The sequence below is a fragment of the Podarcis erhardii genome (genome assembly GCF_964252035.2).
Source record: "Podarcis erhardii genome assembly, chromosome: 3".
Lineage (NCBI taxonomy): Eukaryota > Metazoa > Chordata > Lepidosauria > Squamata > Lacertidae > Podarcis > Podarcis erhardii.
The window spans coordinates 105,225,358-105,248,218 of record NC_138507.1 but is presented as its reverse complement, the minus strand read 5'-3'; the positions used below and the strand labels follow the sequence as shown (position 1 = coordinate 105,248,218).

At 45.7% G+C, this 22,861-nt stretch overlaps 1 protein-coding gene across 1 annotated transcript in view; it reads left to right on the top strand.

Moving 5' to 3' along the window:
- Positions 1–21,265, top strand: part of TTBK1 (tau tubulin kinase 1) — an 88,602-nt gene extending 67,337 nt beyond the window's left edge. The window contains exons 13-14 of the mRNA XM_081855118.1: positions 18,298–19,922; positions 20,730–21,265. Coding sequence (XP_081711244.1) covers positions 18,298–19,922; positions 20,730–21,126 — 2,022 coding nt within the window. The 3' untranslated portion in view covers positions 21,127–21,265. The remainder of the gene's footprint in view (positions 1–18,297; positions 19,923–20,729) is intronic.
- Positions 21,266–22,861: the final 1,596 nt, after the last annotated feature.

Here is a 22,861-nt window from a genome sequence, read left to right as displayed (position 1 = left end):
TGAAAAGGCATCACTTGTTCCCCCTGCAAGGGGGTCTCTTACTGCTCAAGATTCAAATTTCTTGTAACTTTTTGATGTGATGCATTTTTTTGTTTGAAACCATAGGTGTTCTGAGCAAAGCAATCTATATGGGTAGACACCATTCAATAAAACAGAGACTATTTAGTGATGCAGTGAGGATTAATATTTTGGGGCAAAGTTTTAAGGAAGATATGATACTTAATCATAGTCAATTTAGTCATTGATTACCTCAATGTGTAAAGTTTGTATAAAGATTGTATAAAGTTTATGGTGACAAATGTTGCAGAAAGTAGGGACATTTGCCTTGTGGAAAAGAAGAGTAAGGGGTGGCCTGTAATGATAAGGTAAAGAGGAGCAACAGTTATTTATTGAGGGTGGAAGGTATTGAATTTAAGTTGGCTTATAGCAAAAATCTACTGCAGGAATAGTAGGGCACTAGTACAAGATTCCTGAAGGGAGGCCGCAAAGTCTTCTTTGGAGAGATTTTTTAAAGGGGAAACTGGGCAAACCGTTCCTCCAGAAAGCAGTTAGATCTAGCTAATCTTCCTTCCAGAACAAATTCAGTCTTGTGAATTCTGTACAACTGTGTGGCTGTGAGCGGATGGGAGAAGAAGAGCACTTGATTCATTGGCCAAAGCAAGGGGATGAGTCTTTGAGCACAGCACACTGCAGAAAACCCATCTAATTGCCTATGCACTATGCAGTTTGCAGGTTTCTTTCCTCCCCATTGATGGAATTGAAGACGAGGGTTATCACAAATAGTTAATTCACAATTGCTGATCTCAAGCAATGCAGTAGCACAACATTATTGTATGTTGTGTTTTTCCTGAATGTTCAGTTTGTCCTCATATTGATCTACTTGGCCCATCTGTGGGTAGGAGATAGGAAAGGGAAATGAGTAAGTCGGGGATTTCTACAATATATGTATGTTTGTGTGAGCATTTGCGTAAAGGAGAGTGAAGAGGAGGAATAAATTGCCTAATAAGTGAGGAAAGAAAGGTATGGTGGGCAGGTCCCTCCAGGGGTGACACCCAACTCCCTTTTCTTGACCTTCCAAGGCACCAGTAAAACTTGCAGCAGGTTTGTTGTGTATGCATGCTAGACAGAGCCCCCTTTAGCCTTTGCTGTGCCCACTGCTGTGAAGCTCACAGCATGTACGTGTGGAGTTGCCAATCAAGATGAATTAGGAAAACCTTGAAGCAGCATATTTGATAGGGTGAAAGACTGCATTTCCCTGTTGCAAGATGTCTGTATTACCCTTCATTAACACTTAATTTAAAAATGCCTAATTAGATCACTCCTTGCTGTAACAAGTGCAATACACTAAAACGTATCCAAGCTGCCAATTAACCAATCTCTGAGTTGGCGGGAGGGAACTTTGAGAGAGGGAGTGACAGAAAGGTGAGGAAGGGAGGTTTTGTTTCCTAACCTTAATGGAAGTTCAGGCCTGCTCCCCTTCTGTGAAGGTTTAATGGTAGGGCATAACTGTAACTCCTGCCCCTACATCGTATGATGTTTTGAAGCTGTAGCACATTAAAAGCTTTAAATCAGGGCTGGTGGCTTGCACATAAAAGGCCTCTCCAAGTAACAGTGTGGTGTTATCCTAGTAAGGGTGAACCCCGAGGCTGTAATTAAAGCCCTGCAAAGCCAGAGGGTTTGCCGCCCGCCAGTGAAGATTTCTGCAGCATGCGCAGCACAAGCCAGGGGCGAGTCAAGTCTTTGCCTGACACCTTTTCCTCCACTCTTCTTGGTCTTTTGCAGTTGGAGGAGGACAGGCATTCTCAGCACTCCCTCCCGAGGTACAGCCCCCTCAGAAGACTGGCGTCCTCCGTTTTCTCCTCCTCAACCCTGGAGACAGAACAGTACCCTCACCTTGGCGGCACTTTCATACAGCGCAGCCGTTCGGCGGAGAGCAGCCCCGTGCGCATGCCCCACCGCAGGCACATGCCCCTCACAGCAGGAAACCACAGACTCATGCCTTCTGTCCTCCGCATTTCCAGATCCCAGCTCCAGCAGGTGTGGGCCCGCTTCACACACAAAACATAGCCTGTACCGGGGGAAGCAGCAGCCTTTGTAATGCAATAATAGAGCCCACCTGCCCAGTGTGTCACCATTTAATGCAATACTGAATCCCAGACAACTTTGGCCTCAAAGGTACTGTAAACTTCCAAGTCCCCTGCGAGAGAAAAAAACACACAGAGACTCAGAACACCCACCTCTCTCATTCTCCAGCTTGCTGGGCCCGAGGCTGCGTCACGACTCAAGATGAGAATACAAATAGTATGGACATGTAACACATTAAGAGGTTTACATCAGGGCTCTGTGGCGGTGGCCTCCAGCAGTGGGGTGACGAGCGTAGAGCTGTCTCAGCAAACAGACAGGAGACAGGGGAGGGGCACCACAGGTATCAGAGAGAGCTGTCTTCCCAGTCAGATAAAATCTGTACCAAATTCTTGATCTGTGATTTGTGCTTCCCCTCAGATTTCACTCAGCCCTTGATTCAGGGGAACACGCATGAGAAGTTTGGGTCAAGAGCTCAGGAGCTGAGAGGGATGTACACTGACATATTTGCAAATCACCCTGACAGCCAAAATCACAGTACTTTTATTGCAGCTTGTGTAAGACATACAGACTGCAGCCCTTGCACCCCTGTGGTTTTGTCTTCACTCTGTGACTATTTTTGTCACTTAACTCTGCGTAGATCCGCCTGCACTTATTCTTTTCCAACTCTTATCTGCCAGGCATGACAGTATAGCAACAATTTTTATCTTAACCCATCTATTGATTGCTATAAAGGCTTCCTGGCTTCAGAAACAAGGAGGCTAGCTTCTTGCCTCTGGCCTGGCTTTGTGCATTTCTGAGGAGAAACAGATTTTAAGCTTGTGTATAAGAAGGAACTGACCAACTTAAACCTATTCTAATTGTTTTTAACTTGGAAAGTGACAAAAATACTCATTTTTATTTCAAACATCCAGCTTCTCTTGGTGGAGAAGACAGAGTCTCATCAGCCAAAATCTATTCAGGCAGTATGAAAAAGCAAGATTTTGGTTGCGAGAGCCACCCCTTGCTTTTAGCTGGTTAGGTTAGATTATTCAGAGCCAGAGAAGAGGTGTCTTTAAATCTCAAATGTGACTTAAAATTGTCAGTTAGCCTCCAACCACCCTGCCTACCCCACTGCAAGCTGTGAACCTCTTTGATGTGCACAGTTAGATGTGATAAAATCTCCCTCTGTCCTAAGCTAAAGTTTTGTTTAGTATTAACTGGATATCATCCTGACCTAAACTGGGATACCATGAACCAGCTTGATCCAGGTCTCTTGAACAGTGTAGGAGCTGAGTGATTCTGAGGTGCTTAGAGCAGATTCACCGAAGAACAAAACATAAGACTTAAAGAAACTTGGTCCAAGATTGAAGAAGCAGAATACTGAAGGTTCTGGTGTAGTAGTTGGTTTTGTGCTATAGAGCTTTCTGGGGCTTAATAGCATGGGGTTTTTTTTAATTATTATGGGGGTGTTTTTAAGATAATTAAGGCTTGCCCCACAGAGATGCCAGCTTGGAATGGTCAACACACTGGAATTGGGCCTCCAAATCCCAACTGGCTTAAACATTATTTTTTAAAAAAACATTTGTTTATTGCTGTGCTTTTTGCTGTGCTCTCCTCATCAAAAGAGCAGATTCTGCAAAACTGTCCAGTGTGATGGAACTCTCATCTAGAGTAAAAAACAAGAACAGGGAGGCTCAATAGATTGCCTCTATATCCTGCCTGGGTTTTAATTGCTGCACAAGAGCCTTTCATGTTCCTTGGCCCTGAGGGAATGGACTAAGTGCTTTTGTCAAAGTAACTCTAATGCAAGCCAACCAGGGTCATGATTTTAAGCCAAGGCCAGGTGAAGGGGGTAGCAGATACGAGATTTTCAGCTAGGTTCAAAGGTCTGCTCTTCAGTATAGTGATAATTCAGTTGCAAATGAGTGGTACATTCTAAAAGCATTTATTGTGATTGATAGCAAAGCTTATCAATATGTGAGTTTTCTTTTCAAAGCAGAAAGATTTGCGCTTTTTGACACACTTACTGCACAGCCCCTTTTAACCATTTAGAACTTGATAACGGTATGCCCTTTCAGCTAGAGACTTGGCTGCAATCTTCCCAGCAGCATTCCTTCCTGCCATTTTCTGCAGTGGTGCTTGCCATATGTGGTGATGTCAGACTAAACAAAAATAATGGGACTGTTTTCAAGTTGATTATTTATAGTGTGCGTGTTTTTAAGGGGGGGAAAGTCCCAGGAGAAAACCGTTGAATCTTTCAGATGTACAGGAGCATTTCTGGGCCACCAGACAAATTCCAAACTACATACCTCTCTCAGATTTTAGAATGGGAAAAAACCGAACAACAAAAACTTAGGAGATGATAAGAGATTCAGAGCAGTACATATATCAGACACACTCACTTTCTCAAACACTCCGTTTTCTAAGAGAAGAAAGTCTAAACTTAAAGCTGCCTCAGTATCATTTATATTCATAGCCAAGTACTGGTCTTAACTTGAGATAAATTCTTCTGTTAATTTACTTTCTCGCCAGCAGAATTTTCTTTGGTTTCCTCCAGATTTTATCTTAATTCCACACAACAGTTCTCTCTGCTTTCACAATATCATTATGTAAGTTTGTGTGTGTTATTAGCCATGCCATTCCTACTTGGTTTTATTTTTTGAAGCATTTCTTGCCATTCTGAGGGATTAGATAAGAGCCTATGGAACAGAATAATAAGAGGTTTTGATCCTCCAGTTTTGAAAATTTAGTATCCCTCTTGAGTCAGGGGGGTCATTTTCAACTTGATATGTTTGTGCGTGTGCACACATGGAAATTATAGACCTTGCATTTCTAAGGCTGCAGTCCTATGCACACTGCCTTTACAATAAAACTCATTAAACTCGCTTCTAAGTAAACACAGAGTCATGTTCCAATGCTCCTAATCTCTCATCAGAAATGGCATTCTGTACAGTGGCAATGAAATTTATGTTTTGAGGAAGCTAGTTAATGGAAAGCTTCCTGTACTCATATTTTTAGTACAGCATTTTCTCTTCAGGCTGATACTGCAGGAGAAACCCAGCTCTAGTGATCACAGTTTTGCTTATACAGCATGCATTGCATCAAAGCCTGAGCTGCAAAATAATAGCTTCTTCCTGCCAAGCAGCTTGAAGTTCAAAATACCTCACTGACACAAACTTGATTTGCAATTAATGGGCTTTGCACCAGCAATGTCTCACCAACAGAGTAATGTGTTGAGGACCAGAGACTTGGTGAGTGTTCAGTTTTGTTTCAAAGGTCTCTAGATTATGAGAATATACAGGGCAAAGCTTTTTGGATTGTTTTTGCTCTGTGCTTCATAAAGACCAAAATCTTTTCATCCACACAGATCAGTGGGCACTATTGGATTGTTTATTTCTCAAAAACTGCAAAGAGCAATAAACATAGGAGTTGCTCATAAAACTTGAGTTATGTTTTGCGTGAAAGTTTCATTTGAGAGGGAGTCTGTTTTGACTTGATACAATAAATTACCACACTACCTTCTTGGTTTTCTTGTCCCTCAGCTCCTTACTCAGTCCCTTGCCCCTCTGTTGTCTTCCCTATAACAACAATTCCATTTGCCAGAAGGCCTTTTACAAAGTTTTCCCCCTAGCACACTATTTTATCTCATTTTCCTGCAGTCTCTTCCCTTTCTTCCATCGGCTTCTCAATACCATATGTTTCATTATTACTGCCCCATCCTCCAACTACCCTGTCTCTAGCAGCCTTTGCACTCAGTTTATCAGCTCTGTTTGCCTCTTTGTCCCCTTCCTCTCAGTAGCACACAAATTCAGTTTCTTGTTGGCATTCCCTTAGTTTCTATTCCCAGGCAAACCTTTGGTTTCCTTCAGAGCAGTGGCTCTGATAGTCAACATACTTTGAATGGCACTTTCCTCTTACAAATTGGAATGTTTGTGAACATTCCATGACTCTGCAGCAACTCAGCCTATGGTTTGGAAATGGCTTGCAAGACAACAGGCAGGCAGTTCCTCCATATGATGTATATATGATGAAATATTAGCTTTTTATGGCATCTTTCATCCCAAATGTTCTGAAGTGCTTTACAAAAACATGTACACACTTGTATATATATGCATAGTATTTATTTATTTATTTATTTATTTATATATTTAACATAGCTACTCCATAATAATAATAATAATAAAATCCTTGTTCTGCTGTTGAAATTCCTCCACCTCTAATGGAAGGAAAGGACAATTTGATTCAACAGTCCCAATGCTGCTATATTCCAGTTTGTGATAAGCTGTGTAATGAGAGTGAATTTGATGCTCTAGAGAAGATGTAAGAAAGAAGAATGCAATTGGAGTGTATGCAGGACCTGGGGATGCTATTCCGGCTGGACGAGAGAAAAAAAGCATCCAAGGTTCATTAATATCCAAAGAAGGTTGGGATCTCTGTTTTATGTGTGTGTTAAACTACACCATAGATCCGTTACTGTGAATCCAGTATCAAAGATTCTGTGAAATATCTTTCATTTTTGCTCCTTTGACATGAAATAGTCTGAGCTTCCCAATGATGTATCTTTTTGTGCAGGTGTCTGAAGTAGGCACTACAGTCTGTGCTGCTTCATTCCTCTCTCATGAGTTTTGATGGTGCTTTCTCCATGTGCCATTATTGCTTGTTCAACACATTAGTGTGTGAATAATATTTGAATAAGGTGGTTTCAGGGGGAGAGGACAGAATTGCTAATATTCATTCATATGGGTTGGTTGTGAACAGAGACACCAGGTTGCCCCAAGGTGAAGGGGGCCGGGTGTGCGATGCATGTGTGATGTGTGATGCCTCCATGTTTTGTTGCAGCAAAATTCGTACTTCACCAATGTAGTAAGTTTTCTGCATCCCCCACAACCCCACCATCCCAGTTTTTGGATAGATAACACACTGAGCAATGTCCCCTATTCTAAGTCAGGCTTCCTCGCCAACCCATGAGTAATGTTACTTGTGAATAGGCTTGCCAACCTGCCATTGGGCTGACTTGTGTTTTTACACACAGGGAGATTTTACTGGCAAGTAAGTGTCCCAGCTTTTCATCATTTCAAGCAGCAGATTAGCACATATACCTACAAATAAACCTGGCACCCCAGCCTGCTGCTTGAAGTGACATGTTTTTGTGCCTCAGTCCATATCTTGCCCACCATTGTTTCTCTCCTGATCTTTGTGGGTATGCAACAGGAGTGCTTTGGTGCAGTTTTCCTGTACTTGAGAACATGGGTGGTTTCCCTTTCTTCTTCCTCTCCAAATTGGCTACCTTCTGTTTAACCAGCTCCTTCTTTATGATGTGAGCTACAGGTGGACACTGGCAGGTTATGGAAATGAAGGCCATATTAAAAACCAAATAGTGTGTCCCCCTTTCTCATATTTGCCCCATTGCTATTGTTGTTTTAACTACTGGATCTTCTGTTTTTTTGACTGGACGTGGATGCACTGTGTCCAAGACCCACAAACAGCAGTTGTCACCCTGATATGTCTTACAATGGTATGTGGCAAGCTTTTTCGGTGCTGGGAAGGCAGTGTCTTAGTATGCAAGCCCTGTTTTTGAATTTAGTATTGCAAAGAAAGTAGTTCAATCAGATAGATGAAAAATCACTTTGGCAGTTTTCCTGAAGCAGCAAAGTGGTACCATATGTGTAGTCCGTAGATCACAATCACCATCCCTCTGTCTCACTATAAAAGACACGCTACCAACAAAATTCACCCCCGTCACCCAACCCTAGAGCTGTGCTAATGACGAAGGGGCTGCTGGGATGTTCACATTTTCTTAGCAGGCAATGTAGAGTGCTGTCTGCTGGCTCTGTCCCTGTGTGCCAGGGGTTAGGCACCTGTGCAGCTGTTGATGCTACCATCATATTCCAGTGCTGGAAGAAGGGCACAAATTGTATACTTCCACTGGGGTTGGAACCCTCAAGCCTGGTCCTCTGAGCTGCTGAGGTTGCAGGGCAGCTTCTCATCTGATTTAGCATTGGGTCAAATGGACTAGACTTTTGAAGACATAGGCCATCATAGTTTTGTCCCTGCATTATCTTGCACCACTCGCACCCTATGCCCTTTCAGCTATCTTTCTGTACAAGAGCGCTTGGTTGAAGCTGCGTGGCACTGTGAATTGTGATTTATTGGGTGTTGTCTTTCCCCACAACAGTATGAATCTGGTAGGGTGTGTGTTTTGTGTAATGTTGCCTAGTAAGGTAAGCAATCGGTCAATTGTTCTAGCTCCTTTCCTTGTTAGACTCTTACCTTGTTAGACTCTTACCATTTAATCACTTTCTGGGTCACTATAACATTTAGATCTGCATCAGCAGTTCCACGAAACAGCACAAAGATGACATTTATAGGAAATGTTTCTAATTCTCCATTTGATGTATTGAAAGTCCTTCTTTGTACTACTCAAACCATTGAGAAAATGATCTTCTATTGAATGTACTTTTTTTAAAACAAGCTGCTAAACCATGTAACCTGGGGGTTGAAAGTTGACCTCCATTTTGCATTCACCTTGCATGCAACTTAACATTCGGATACAAACTTGCGCTTCGGAATTCCCCCCCCCCCCCATTTTTTATGACGTGATGTGTTTTTCTGTTGGGTCCTGTCACCTCAGTGCACCTGGCTTAATTATATCTTTCTTTATAAGAAATCACAGAGCTTCCTTATCAACACATCATTGCAAGTGCAGACAGGTGATCTGCCAACACGAAATGTACCCACATTGCAAAAGCTGCTCCATGTTACCAATGGAATAAGAAGGATGCTCATGGGACACTTACTTGCCCCTTCCCTTTGGTCCTTCCTGAGAAAGGCAAGGTCAAGGTCACCTTCAGCATTCTCAATGCACTGGGGAGAAATTAATATTTCCCAGATGATTTTTCTGTGTCCTCTTATTTGTTAGGGAAAGACAAGAACAATTGTCAGTGAAATTTTCTCCCTTCCATATCGGCTTTACTGTCCTCCCCACCAATAAAATAGAGCAACAAATGATCCAATAAGGGCAAACACAGCTGGACTTAGTTTCAGCACGTCTGATCCATGCAATCCACATTGTAGCCTTTGCTAGTGCTTCATTGGGCTATATAATGTGAAAGGGATAGCCAGCATGGGCTTGTGTAATCTGCAGAGCAGTGGGTGTCTTCAGCAGGGAGTAATGGGAAAGTAGGCGCCTTCTGATGGGTTCACACCCTGCTTTCTTGGTTTTGCAGCACTTGCAGTGCTGAACCAGGACAGGGAGGCACCATCTAGACCTGCCCTCTGCCTACAAAAGCCAGTGAAGGGTTAACTAGCATCTGATAGCAAAGTATTAGAAAGTCATACATCTGCTGTAGCACTAAAGTGTAGACTGCTGAGGTTGTGGGAAGGGAATTACTGTCGCTCCACTGTGCAGTTTCTTCTGGAAGACACTGTGCCTTTCATATTTCAAAAGGCAGGAATCATACAAGGTCCATGGTTCCCAGGAGGTTCAAAACCCAAGTCTCCAAGTCCCATCTAAACATCCTATTCTGCTGGCAAAGGATTATGCTGCTTCCAGGATATGCTAAGGCCCTGACTTAAAAACAAATCTATTCCAGAGAAAGCTGGATTCTTAATTGTTGGTTTGCCAGCTGCATTTCTCAGGGCTAAGGCCTCTTCCAGTTTCAGATGCTTGTTTTCTGTTTCTCAGGCCTTCCAGCTTCCAGATGCGCAGTTATAATAATTAATAATAAAAATCCTCAGGGACCAGCATATCCTTGCTTTGCCTTATCTCCTAAAACTACAGGCTTGCTGCTACTGTTCAGTTGGTAGTGAGATTTTAATAAAAGGATGCAGAGTCAAATTTATTTTGTTTCTGTTCTGTTTACGCAACATGGACACCCAAGTTTAGTCAGATGTGAGTGCCGTCAAATTCACTTTGACTCACTCCCAAGTCACTGTTCATAGAATTGCACTCTTCATCACTTTAAAGGGCCAGACACACAAAGGAGCTGATCTCTTGAGCAACATTTGAGAGATCAGCAACAGGCTGTGGGATCGTGCTCTTCGTCCTTAGAGGAAAACCCCCAGCACTGGAGTTTATGTCAGTGTATACCCTAAACAGAATTAAGTCAGAATGGGGGAAATCACTCTGCAAAGAGTGTGTGTGATCCTACGGCCAACTGTGTTACCTTTGCCTCTTGTCTTAGAGCACAGGTGCATCCTGAATTGTTTTTCCAAAACGTTAGTTTGGATATCTTGAGCATTTTATTTTGTTTTGTTTTGTTTGCACGGGCAGCTGATTCTTAATGTTTAGAAAGCCCCTTGAAAACCTCAGGTACTAGATTGTCTTGGAGTCACTGCAGAAGGACATAAATATATTAAGCAGGAGCACTTGCCACGGCATCAGCTGAGGAAGGCATGGAGGCCCTTCTTCCTGGGAGAGTGGCATGTTTTACCTTTAATTGAGGGAGAGCAGGAATTAGCCTGGAAGGACCAAGCTGCCTGAAGGGGTTCAAAAGTTTTGTTTTCCCTGAGCCTTTTTATTCTTTGCGTGTATTCCCCGCAAGATCCTAAGGTAACACTCCCAGATCCCCACCCCACCCTTCACCCTTTTGTACTGCAATAACATTGTATAATATGCTTGCACTATTCTCCCGGGCGCACCAAGCATGCAAGAAGAATAAAAAATATTGAAGCTTTTTTCACAATAAAAGCACTGTATTATTTGTGTATATAGAGAGGCTAAAGGCGAGAGAGAATTTTAATTCTGTCTCATGTATAAAAGCATGCACTGAATTACTGGTATGTAGAACACGCTGTAAATGCTGCAGAGTACTGTAAGATCCTACACTTGAAATCACAGTTAACAAGCAACTTCATCTAAAAAAAGGAAAAGAAACAAAAAACTAAACCGAAGCTGTGCAATGGATTTTGTGCCTTTTTTAAATCCATGTATCCAGACAATCGGAAAAAAGCTTGTATACTACCAAAACCTTATTAAAGAATCAAAGGCAGAACTTCGTGATGGTTGTTTTTCTTTGAGTTTGACCTTCACTGGGGGAAAAAATACTTTTGTTGTTCTTATGCAACTTGCAGGTCCATATGCAAGAACTCTGCCATTGGGCAGTGCCAGTATATATGCACATTTGTGTTTTTTTTTTGTTTCCCCCCAATACGTAACCAGGGCAAAGTATTTTGGTGGAACGCTCTGTCACAAGAGACTAGGGCCCTGCGGGACTTAACATCTTTCCACAGGGCCTGCAAGACAGAGCTGTTCCACCAGGCCTTTGGTCAGGGCGCAGCCTGACTCCCTTCTTTGGCAATCTCTACAGAACTTTAGCCTAATGGTTGCCATCAATTTGATTTTAATTAATTTTTATAATGAAATGCTTTTAGAATGTTGTGTTATTTTATTGTTGTTAGCCGCCCTGAGCCCGGCTTCGGCTGGGGAGGGCGGGATATAAATAAATTATTATTATTATTATTATTATTATTATTATTATTATTATTATTATTTCCCTTCTGGGATATCACCTCCTCTTGAAGGAAGACAGAGTTAACCTCTGACTTCAACTGTGGGTAGGAAATCCCCTGCTATGCTTGATGAGTCCTGCTGTCTGGACAGCAGAGTAGAGTTTTACTGGAGTTCCTCTGGACGCTATATTGTGATTCTATCACACACACACATCCCACCCTTTCCTTTCCCTTCCAGAACTCCCTAGTGATCCCTTGGACAGGGAGGAGCATGGGAAATAGTTCATCTCCCCACCCCAGCTTGGATGTAGTCAACAACTTGATCTTTCTCATAGCACAGATGGAGAAGAAAACAGCTTCCCCATACCCATTCTAGGAACCGAGGAGAGTTCTGTTCAGTGGCCGGAAATTTATTCTCCCTGTGTGTTCAGACAGGAGAGCTCCAATGGTAGCCCCTTCTGCACTGTGGAGAAGATTACAGCCATCTCTGAGCATGCCAGCGTGTTGAGACCACTGGTGGTAGCAGATTTAGTGTGCCTGCTGCCTCAGGTTGACTGGTGATGTCACTCACTTCAGCTGAGGGCACAGCTCATATGGCAAAGTTGACACCATGGGGTATAGCTTCTCCCAAGACACCCATCTGCACCCACACCAACTTCCTTTGAACTATCGGCTCACAAAGTAAAATCCCGTGTTCTGGAGTGGCTTAAAAAATTGGCCAGAGGTTTGACTCATAGGGCTAGACAAATAACAAGCGCTGTGCTATTTGGGGTGGAGTGGGGCAAGAGATCACCCTTGCTGGACAAATGTACTCCCATGAGTGCAAGAGGAACACCACAAGTGCAGGAGAGATTGCTCTCTCTCAGCTGGTCATTCCTTCAGCAGTTCCACTAATCAATCCCCATGCTCATAGTTTCATCTATCTGAGACTCTGGACAGCTGCTGCAACTCAAAATAGACAATTCGGGGCTCGATCAGCAAAACGGCTGACCCCATATAAGCAGCTTAATCTGATTCTAGATAACTGGTGGAGCACCTTTTTCATCCTAGGGGTTTCATTCCCTTGTGAGCAATCTTTCTGCATGCTGATGGTGGGTGGACCCAGAGGGAAAGCAGAGGCGAATTTAGAGGAGCGCAACTGTTTTGGTCGCACTTGGGGCGAAGCCTTGGGGGTGCTGTGATTTAGAATGAAGCACAAGAAGCAGGGAAGCAGCCGATTTTGGGCATCACACTGAAATTTGAGACTTTTAACTTTGTTACAATGTACCGTATTTTTCGCTCTATAAGACGCACTTTTTCCCTCCTAAAAAGTAAGGGGAAATGTGTGTGTGTCTTATGGAGCAAATGCAGGCGGGCTGCCCTTCTCCCTCCTCGGGGAAAAGCCTGCAAGCGCCACACACATGCTCCACACAGCTCTTTAAAGGGAGCGCTGAGCAGAGCCTGGGATGCATACAGGCTCTGCTCAGCGCTCCCTTTAAAGAATATTTTCCCCCTTGCATTCCCCCTCTAAAAACTAGGCACGTCTTATGGTCAGGTGCGTCTTATGGCGCGAAAAATACAGTACATCCCAGCTGCAAAAGAGTCATTCTTACAGCTCAAGGCCACATTCCAGCCAAGTAAAAGCACCTAAGCTATTTTAGGGCAAAGCAGGTCCAGGCTTAAACACGGCTGGGAGAAATCCCCGAAGGCTGGATAGAGAGGACTGTCAAGCCACATTTGGTTCTTGCTAGAAGAAACGCTTTAAAAATGACTTCAGTGGTCTTGAGGTTAAGGACATAAGAAGAGCCTGCTGGATCAGGCCAATGGCCCATCCAGCCCAGCATCCTGCTTTCACAGTGGCCAACCAGGTGCCTGTGGGAAACCCACAAGCAGGATTCGAGCACAAGGGCATCTCTCCCCTTCCTAAAGTTTGCAGCAACTGGTGTTCAGAAACATGACTGCCTCCAACTGTGGAAGCAGAACGTAACCATCGTAGCTAGTAGCAGTCAATAAATTTGTCTCATACTCTTTTTGGGACATCTAGGTTGGTGGGCATCACCGACCCTGTGGGAGCGGGTTCCATAGTTTAACTACTTTATTTATTTCATAAGATTTGCACACCACTTAATTGTAAGGGGGGGGGAGGGCTTCAAAGCATTGTACGAAAAGATAAAGCAAAGAAGTTATCAAGAAAAAAATTCACAAGCATCTTTTAAAACATAGAAAAAGTTAGAATACTGAAGCAGGTTACAATTCACATCCCCTTTCTATTATTATTATTATTATTATTATTATTATTATTATTATTATTATTATTATTAAATTTGTATACCACCTCTACCCACAAATCTCAGGGGTACAACATTAAATCACAGTATAAAAACACAAAATGCGTGCTAAAGACAAAAAAAACAACCCAATAAACAACAACCCAATCAGCATCTGGGTAAGCTTGTGTAAACACAAATGTTTTTTAGCAGGCACCAAAAAGCATACACTGAAGGCACCTGCTTGGTTTCAATAGGCAAGGAGTTCCAAAGTGTAGATGCTGCCACACAATATGATTATGTTCTTATAAATGCAGAACAGGTATTATGTGGCACCTGTAGTAGATCAAAGCGATTGAATGCAGTAAGGCAATCTCATAGGTAAACTGGTCCCAAGCTGTTAAGGGCTTTAGACACTAATCGTCACACCTTGAACTTGGCCCAGTGGCAAATGAGCAACCAGCGCAGTTCTCTCAGCACAGATGTTCAATGCTGGCAAGGCCTCACTCCTGTCAGCAATCATGTGGCAGCATTCTGCACTAACTGCAGCTTCCGGATCAAGCGCAAGGGAAGCTCCACCCAGAGCAGATTGCAGTAACTCAGTCTTGAAGTAACCAATGCATGAACTACCATGGCAAGGCTTTCCTGGCCCACAAATGGCCGTAGCTGTCAAACCATTTGCAGCTGATAAAAGGCACTCCTAGCCTCTGAACCTCCAGCAACAGAGCTCTGTTCTGCTCGTTACAGCTGTTGTCATGCTGGGTTTAAAGGTTTTGGCTGCTGTGTTGTATACAGTCTAGGACAGAGATTCCCAAACTTACTGCCTCCCCTTGAAAAATAATAATTACTCAGCCCCCCCCCCAATCTACCTGCCGGCTCAGTCCGATCTACCCCAGGGGCAGGGCTGGTGCCACAGCTCACCTGCCATTGGCCAAATTGTTAGGTTGTGGGTGAACATATCAGACGACACAGCGATTCTTCAAACAGCTCTTGTTTATTCAGAGGCCAGAACAGAACTGAGCTGAAGGGCTCAGTCAGCCTGCTTATATAGAGCTCTAGTACAACGTTACTGTAGCAACTTTCTAAAACTATCCAATCACTGAACATCACTTTTGAATCTTCATTTGCATAACTATTCACAGTATCCCCCTGCTGGCCCAGGGTGATGACTTCAGTGCATAACACAAATAGACAGGCAAGCTGTGACCTATTTCCTGGGTGATGCCAAAAAAGGTTCACCCAAGCCCGGGAAAACCCTTTGCTTCCAGCACAAATGCTGAATCCAGGGGAGGCATTTCTGTCCAGCAATTGTGCCCGAACTGGTAGTAAGCGTCATTACACAACAGATTAAATATGAACGATTTTTCAAAATTTCCTTCTCTTTCTTTATACTTCCACCTCCCCCTTATTTTTATTCAACGCCCCCTAATTGCACTACTAGAAGGCTACTACTGCCCCCCTGGATCATTCCAGCTTCCCCCCCCAGGGGGCGATATTGCCCACTTTGGGAAACACTGGTCTAGGAATGTCTCTTCCTCTGGTTTTGACCCCTTTCTCCCACTGGGGTTGCTAATCCCGAAATGAAAAAGTATCCTCTGGCTTTCTCTGAGAAGGAGGTGTCATGGTAAGACAACCTCACCCACTCCCCACACTTTTAAAACTCCTCTTGCTCGCTGCTGCCTGGTTAATCCATTGTAGTTTTCCAGCTTTTTGGCACAGCTGCTGCCTCCATGAGCCATTAGGAGGGACACAAGGGCCTAGAAAAGAATGTGGTGTCCTTCTTGACTGTTGGGCCCACTGCTGGTGTCGTCCGTTCAATCCTCCAGAGCCTGTCTCTGCATGCAGGGAAGTCCCTAACTCACCAAAGTTTTAAGATCCATCAGTTTACCTTCACCTGGTTTAGCCGGCCTGTCGAAGCCGTTTCTGCGATGTGGCGGCTGTCGCACACTGACAGCTTTTAGGAGCCGCAGGTGAGAGCTGAGTGCAGGGTGGGGACCACAAAATAAATAAATAACAGCAGGTAAATTTAGAAGCAGTGCAAAGTAGACACCCATGGCAGAGACCTAAGTGTCTAGTACAGTGGTACCTCTGGATGCGAACAGGATCCGTTCCAGAGCCCCGTTCGTATCCTGAAGTGAATGCAACCCGCGTCTGCATGTGCGCGGGTCGCGATTTGCCTCTTCTGCACATGCGTGTGACGTCATTTTGAGCGTCTGCGCGACCGACGAAACCCGGAAGTAACGCATTCCGTTACTTCTGGGTCGCCACGGAGCGTAACCTGAAAACGCTCAACCTGAAGCTACTTCAACCCGAGGTATGACTATATTACTAATTTCCTGGGACAGGAGGATTATGATCTGTCATGTAGATACACCACCTGGAATTTCTTGTCCTTCTTTCTTCTGGCCAGCAGTCCTGGTGGAGCAAGAAGACAGCATGTGCCTCAACCACAGCCTCCCTACCCTGGTTGAACCTTCAACTCCTGGAGTCTTATCTCCGCTAATGCTCCCTCTTGTTCTCACGGCACCCGCTCCTCTCTGCAACACCATCTTCCCCCAGCCTCTTTTTTTTTGTGTGGTCTCATCCTGCCCCTGCTTTCTTATTTCTATTCCTCATCTCTTTTTGTGGGACTCCATGGTAACAGTGCACAAAGGCATTTCACTCTCCCTGCAGTTCACATCCTTGACGGATTCTCAGGCACAGGTGGGCCGTGCAGTATGGCTAGGAAATCCAGCATCGACACCACCCTAAGAATTTTCTGATAATTATAAATGAATAAATCCCAGGCTCCCTCCAAATTGCTAGAGAATCTCAGGCACCCCTGGAAAATATTTGACAATGGCCCTTCCAAAACTTATTTTTTTTTTTTTTGCCTGTGAGTAAGGTGGTCCAACTGTGGATCTATTATTTAATCTTGTTTTAATGTTTTCAAAGGAAAAAATGGGACTAGTCCCTGCTCCTTCCTGTCTTCCTCTCCTGAAGGGCAGCACATTGTGGATGGGAGAGAAAAGCCTAATTAAGCATATCAAGTTCTATACAGTGGTACCTTGGTTATCAAACTTAATCCATTCCGGGAGTCCGTTCGACTCCTGGAACTGTTCAAAAACCAAGGCGCAGCTTCCATTTGGCTGCAGGAGCTTCCTGCACTCAATCGGAAGCCGCGTCGGACATTCAGCTCCCCAAAAAAGTTCACAAACCGGAACACTTACTTCCAGATTTGCGGCATTTGGGAGCTGATTTCTTCCGGAGCCAAGCCATTTGAGAACCAAGGTACCACTGTAGATATAATAACAATACTAATAAAAAATTATTATTTGTATCCCGCCCATCTGACTGGGTTGCCCCAACCACTGTGGGTGGCATCTAACAGATATAACAACATAATAAAACATCAAACATTAAAAACTTTCCTATACAGGGTTGCCTTCAGATTTATTCTAAAAGTCATAAAGTTTATTATCTCCTTGACATCTGATAGGAGGGTGTTCCACAGGAACACCTACTGAGAAGGCCCTCTGCCTGGTTACCTGTAACTTCACTTCTCACAATGTGGGAACTGCCAGAAGGCCCTTGGAGCTGGACCTCAGGGTCAGGCTGAATTATATGGGTGGAGACACTCCTTCAGGTATACAGATCAGATATATCAAGATCTAGATACACACACACATGTGCACGCACGCACGCACGCGCGCGCGCACACACACACACACATATGTTTATAGCAACACTCTTTCCATGCTATTGTGAATGGCTGTGAGCCATCGGATGTGTTCCAGTTTACTATTTTATATCCTCTTCTTTCAAAGTGATATTGCTGGTGTTGATGTTGTACCTCCTCTAGTTTGATGGCTTGGTGGCCCATGAGACTGGCTGATGCATTAAGTGTATAATGAGCTTTTGCATTGTTACCTGTCAGGAGTGTTCATCAGACATCACACTAGCAGGAGGTGTAGGGGAGGCCCTGCCTCTTGCTTGTCTTTAGCAGCAGTGACCTGAGATGAGTGGGAAGCAGTGGCCTTTCCTTCCTTTCCTTTCCTACTAGTATCATGCCTGGATATTAATGATGAAGCACTGAAAAAGAATGAAGGGGGAATTCCACAAACTGTTGATCAGACATCCCAGAAGACACTCTCGGGCCCTAAGGACCGAGTTTAATACCATGCGGTAATGTAATGTCTTTGTCCAGAAACTATCCTCAAAGACAACTTTTAGTATTTTTAGGTTCTGTCTTGAGCCTTCTCCAGTTCTAACCAATTTTTCATGAATCAGACATGGTCTGAGTCCATAATGATACATTTAAAGCACATGACTTCCCCCAAAATAATTCTGGGAACTGTCGCTTGTTGTTGGGCACTGGGAATTGTAGCTTTGCTGGGTGTGAACCACAAGATTGTTTGGTGGAAGCCATGTGCTTCCACCATGTGTGGTGGAAGCCATGTGCATCTACTTTGAATGTCTGGTGCGGATGCCCCAAATACATTTTCCATTTAGTGTTCTCGGGATAACTGTTTTCTTCTTCTTCCTTGTCTTGCTCCAGGTGTTCACACTGAAGCCTTTTGAAATGAATGGTCTCCCCAAGGTGGTGCCTTTAAGTTTGCCTTATCAAGACTTTAAAAGGGATGTGTCAGAAAACAGGGAACGGTCCAGAATTCTCCAGCATATAAAGAAGGTGGATTTCTCAAATGTTGTCTTAACTGCCCCTTGCAAACCACCGGCAGCCCATCTAGAAATGGCAAATGACAGATATGAGAAGGAGGAGGAGGAGGAGGAAGAAGAAGAGGAGGAGGAGGAAGAAGAAGAAGAAGAAGAAGATGATGATGACGAAGCTGGTGACTTAGGAGAAGAGCTTGATCTGCACAGCGACTCAAGCAGTGACGTGAGCCAGAAAAGTACTGAGCACAGTCAGGAAGGTGCCCCATCCACCCTCTTGGCTGATGACCAAAAGGAGTCCAAGGGCCGAGCCTCAGCAGCAGAAGGAGACTTGGAACTTGAAGAAGGCTCCAAAACATTGGTTCTCTTTTCGCCCGGTGACATCAAGAAGTCTCCCGTGAACGCAGACTTGGCTCCTGATGCCGATCTTGGCACTCTCGCTGCATTGACTCCACAGAGTGAGAAACCACAGCCAATGGGAAGCCAGCTTGATGTATCGGAACCAGGGACCTTGTCCTCCATCCTTAAGTCAGAACCAAAGCCTCCTGTTACTGTGGCCACCACCTCATCCCCTTTCACCAAAGTTGAGCGCACGTTTGTTCACATCGCAGAAAAGACCCATCTGAACATCATGTCTTCCGGTGGTCAGCTGATGAGGCACGAGGAATACCCTACTCCAGGGCAGTATGAAGAGATCATCATTGAGGAAGAGATGGAGGAAAATCAGGCACTTGTAGAAAACGGGAGCGTGAACTCGGCTCTGGAAGGGGGAGAGATGGAAAGCTGTGCTCTCTCGGTGAATCACATCGAAACCACCTCTGAAATTGTAGGGGAGCAGGCTGTGCTTCTCAATGGCGTTAATAAAATGGAAGAGGACGACCTGGAACACAAAGGCACAATTGCCCCTGAATCAGATTTAGAAGAAGCTGATAAGATGGATACAGAAGAGCCTGGCCTTGAAAATAACACTCTTGCAATGGAATCCTTTAAGAAAATGGAACTCCCTCCAGATGTTCCGAAAGAGAGCCCCAGAAAGCCCCTCAGCGTCAGGTACAGAAGTCGGATCCCCGTTTTGCTGTCGGAAGAGGACACTGGCTCAGACCTTTCGGCCTCGCACTCTGGCAAAGAGCGGCTGTACAAGAGGTTGAAGCAGCAGGATTTGGCTCGCCTAGTGATGGAGAGGAGGCAGAACCGTCTGCTCAGGTTAGCTTCAGGTGCGTCATCCTCTGCTTCCTCCAGCGATGAGAGGCGGCGAGCTTCAGAAACACTCTCAGCCACTGGCTCCGAGGAGGACACCCACGACTCAGATGACTTCACCCCGAGGAAGACGGGGAGTCAGGAGAAATATTCCCTGGTTAAGATGGAAGAGAGAGGCTTGAGCACAAAGAGCAGAATCCCTCGCCCCATTGTGCCTGCAAAGCCGCCTGTGATAGAATTGAAATCCGGGAGCCCCTCAACTCTTCTGCCTCCAGCACTGAGTAGCAGCCCAGGTGATAAAGCTGTGACCAACAGGTGAGTCTGTATGAGAGGCCCTCCTTCCTTCTGAAGCCAAGCGCTCACTATTTCAGCCAGCTAACTTCTCTAAGCAGCTCCTCAGCTCCTCCTTTTGTCCACCCACAGGATTGTGATTTGTCTCTTCTCTTTAAGAGGTATCGCTTCACCTGCTGGATTCCCCCCCATCCCAGTTATGCAGTTACTCCACGCCCCCTTCCACAGCATTCCCTGACCTTCAACCTTCTTCCTTCAGTAAGACTTCAGCCTAGATACTCAGATCTGGCTCCAAGGGCCTTCTGGTGGTTCCCTCACTGCGAGAAGTGAGGTTACAGGCTCCCTGGATTCTTCAGCTATCTCTAACCCCCCTCCTCTGCTTCAGCCTCGGAGTCTGAACTGCTCCCTGTCACAGGCTCTTCCTCCTCATTAAACCCTGTTGCCCCTTCAGCATCCAGGCCTTCCTTCCAATCCTCTCCCCCTGACTTCTCCTTGGTGTCCCACCACCAATCCCTGGGCTCTGAGCCTTCCTCCTCTGGGGTTTGTCTTGGAGGGAGGTTTCCTCAGCTGGTGCCTCCCACCATTTCTTCTCATCCAGCCAGTCCCTGACAGGTAGGGGGACAGGCTTTGTCTCCTGTTCTGAGAGTGTAGTACTAACCCTGGCAAAATATATGAATCAGAGTTTTTTATATAGTTGTGTGACTGTGTATGTGGACTGCCTGGCTGCCCCTCTCCTGCCACAAGTCTGATGTAGCCAGTAGCGTTAGCTTTGCCATTAACTTCTCTTTGTTTTCTCCCCACCTCCTCTTTCTCTTTGGTATCCTCCTGCAGGCTTCAGGGGCAAAGACCATCCGGCGACTCCCGGGCAAAAGCAACACCGACTCCCGCCGTACCTCCCTTGCGGAGCAGTCCGAGGAAAACCCCCCGCCCCCCACCTTGGAGTCCCAGCCTCCCCCCGCGAAACCTCAGTGCTTCCCCCAAGAGCCAATCACTGTCCAGAAAAGAAAGCTCATCGCCCTCCCGCCAACATAGGTCAGGTACCACGTTCCCTCCGTGGGTGCAACCTTCTTCCAGGGCTCCCTCCAGAGCTCAGGCAGGTGGGCTGCTGGGAGACGCCCCGGCGTCCCCCAGTGCAACCCGGAAAGGACCGAGAGGGAAAGCCCAAACTCAAATTCCAGCAACCAAAGGAAGGCAAGTATCCCAGGAAGGCAAGGCTACTGCTAGATAATGATCTGCTGCTGCCAAACCATTTTTGACCAACCGACCTACCATCTCGCCAGGCTGGAGAAACCTCTGCGTATGCTATACACTCAAGACGCCGCAGCACAGCCTTACACCGTGTCGGAAATACAAGCATATAGCAGCTAGCTCGACTTCAGTGCTTCACTTACCCACAAGCTCACGCTGTCTCAATCCAGCTCTTTAACCTGGCTGGGGCCTCCCTGGCCAGCTCATGCTTGCTTGCTATTGCCCAGCCACCAAGCAGCAACTCGGGCAGCCTGCCCCTGTGCCTGCCCCTCCTTCCTCTCACGCCGTCTTTTCTTCCCACACCCCCCTTTCTTGGTTAGCAATACCACCGTCTCCTTCGCGGAGCCTGACACTTGGGTTGGGGAAGGCGGCTTTTTTTATAACACACCGGCTAAAATCAGAGGAGAGGTGAAAGGGCTGCGCCTCACCTGGAAGAAGAGTCTTGGTGTGAACTTCTGAACGGTCAGGTCAACCCAATGCCCTTGCCTCCCTCACTGCCCTACTGCCCTGCCCTTCGCCACCCCACCCTGCCATCCCTGGGCCGTCTTCGGGGCAGCTCCGACCGGGCTGCCTGTCCACTCTCCCGTAGTATTTTGACCCCGAGCACTGATGGAACAAAAGTCACAACCAGACTCCTCGGTGGCTGCCTTGCCTGCAGTGTCAAGCAAGGGGAATGTATGACTATAACTGCTAGCCAGAAGGAGAGGAGCTGTGTGTTGCTTCCGGCGTATATAGGGCCTCTCTGTTGGCAGGCCTGAGGAGCTCGTTGCTGGTGAAACGATGAGCATGTTAAGGCAGGGATAGCTCCCCCCCTAAAAGCATGCAGCTGCTCCAGTGTCTTGTGAAGGGGAGGGACCTTAGTCCTGGTTTGTTCAAGCGATGCACCTGTAAGTTACCTGTCCACCGGGAGGTTGTATTGTGGGCAAAGGCTTCCCAGGGAGCCATTAGCTGGTCTCTTTTCTTGGCAGAAGACAAAACACCTCTGAGCCCCAAAGTATGATCTGTGGCCATCGCATGGTTCCAGCGTGCAGGGTTTCCTCCGAATCCAAACGCAAGGAATCTATGAATCGGTCACTGCCTCTTGCTCTGGGACTTGGTCTCTGTGCTAGACATGCAGGCGGCCACAGAATTTTTTTTGGAAATAGGCTTCTTACCCCCAAATGTCCTATACTGGTGGTATCTGCTTGCTTCCGAAGCACAGCTGTGAGACCTTAACTACAGTACTTACTGCTTGGTCTGTGTGACAGTAGCTGGTTTTCGGGGTTGGTGCTTGCTGACAAAACAGTATCTTGACAAACAGTATCGTTTGGGGAGGTAAGTTTCGCAGCATCCTTCTCACCATGCTCTCCCACGTGGGAGATGATTTCGTTTGCCAGTGGGGTTAGGGAAAGGGCATTCTCTATAGTGGCTTACCTCTAAGGGCCCAGCTTTTGGGGATGTAGGACAGCAGCACAAAACAACCAGCCAATGACATCCTGCAATTTGCCCCAAAAAGCCTTGAGAAAGTGAAAGGAGCCTAGCCATGTGGCAACAGCTTTGGGATGAGGTGGGAAACCAGAGGCCCCCCAGATGTTGCTGAATTCCAACTCCCCTCATCCCCAACCACTGGCCATGCTGGCTGAGGCTGATGGGAGCTGGAGTCCGGCAACATATGGAGGGCCACAGGTTCTTCATCCTGGCCTTCAGACTGCATGAAATGGAAGGCCTGAGCTGAG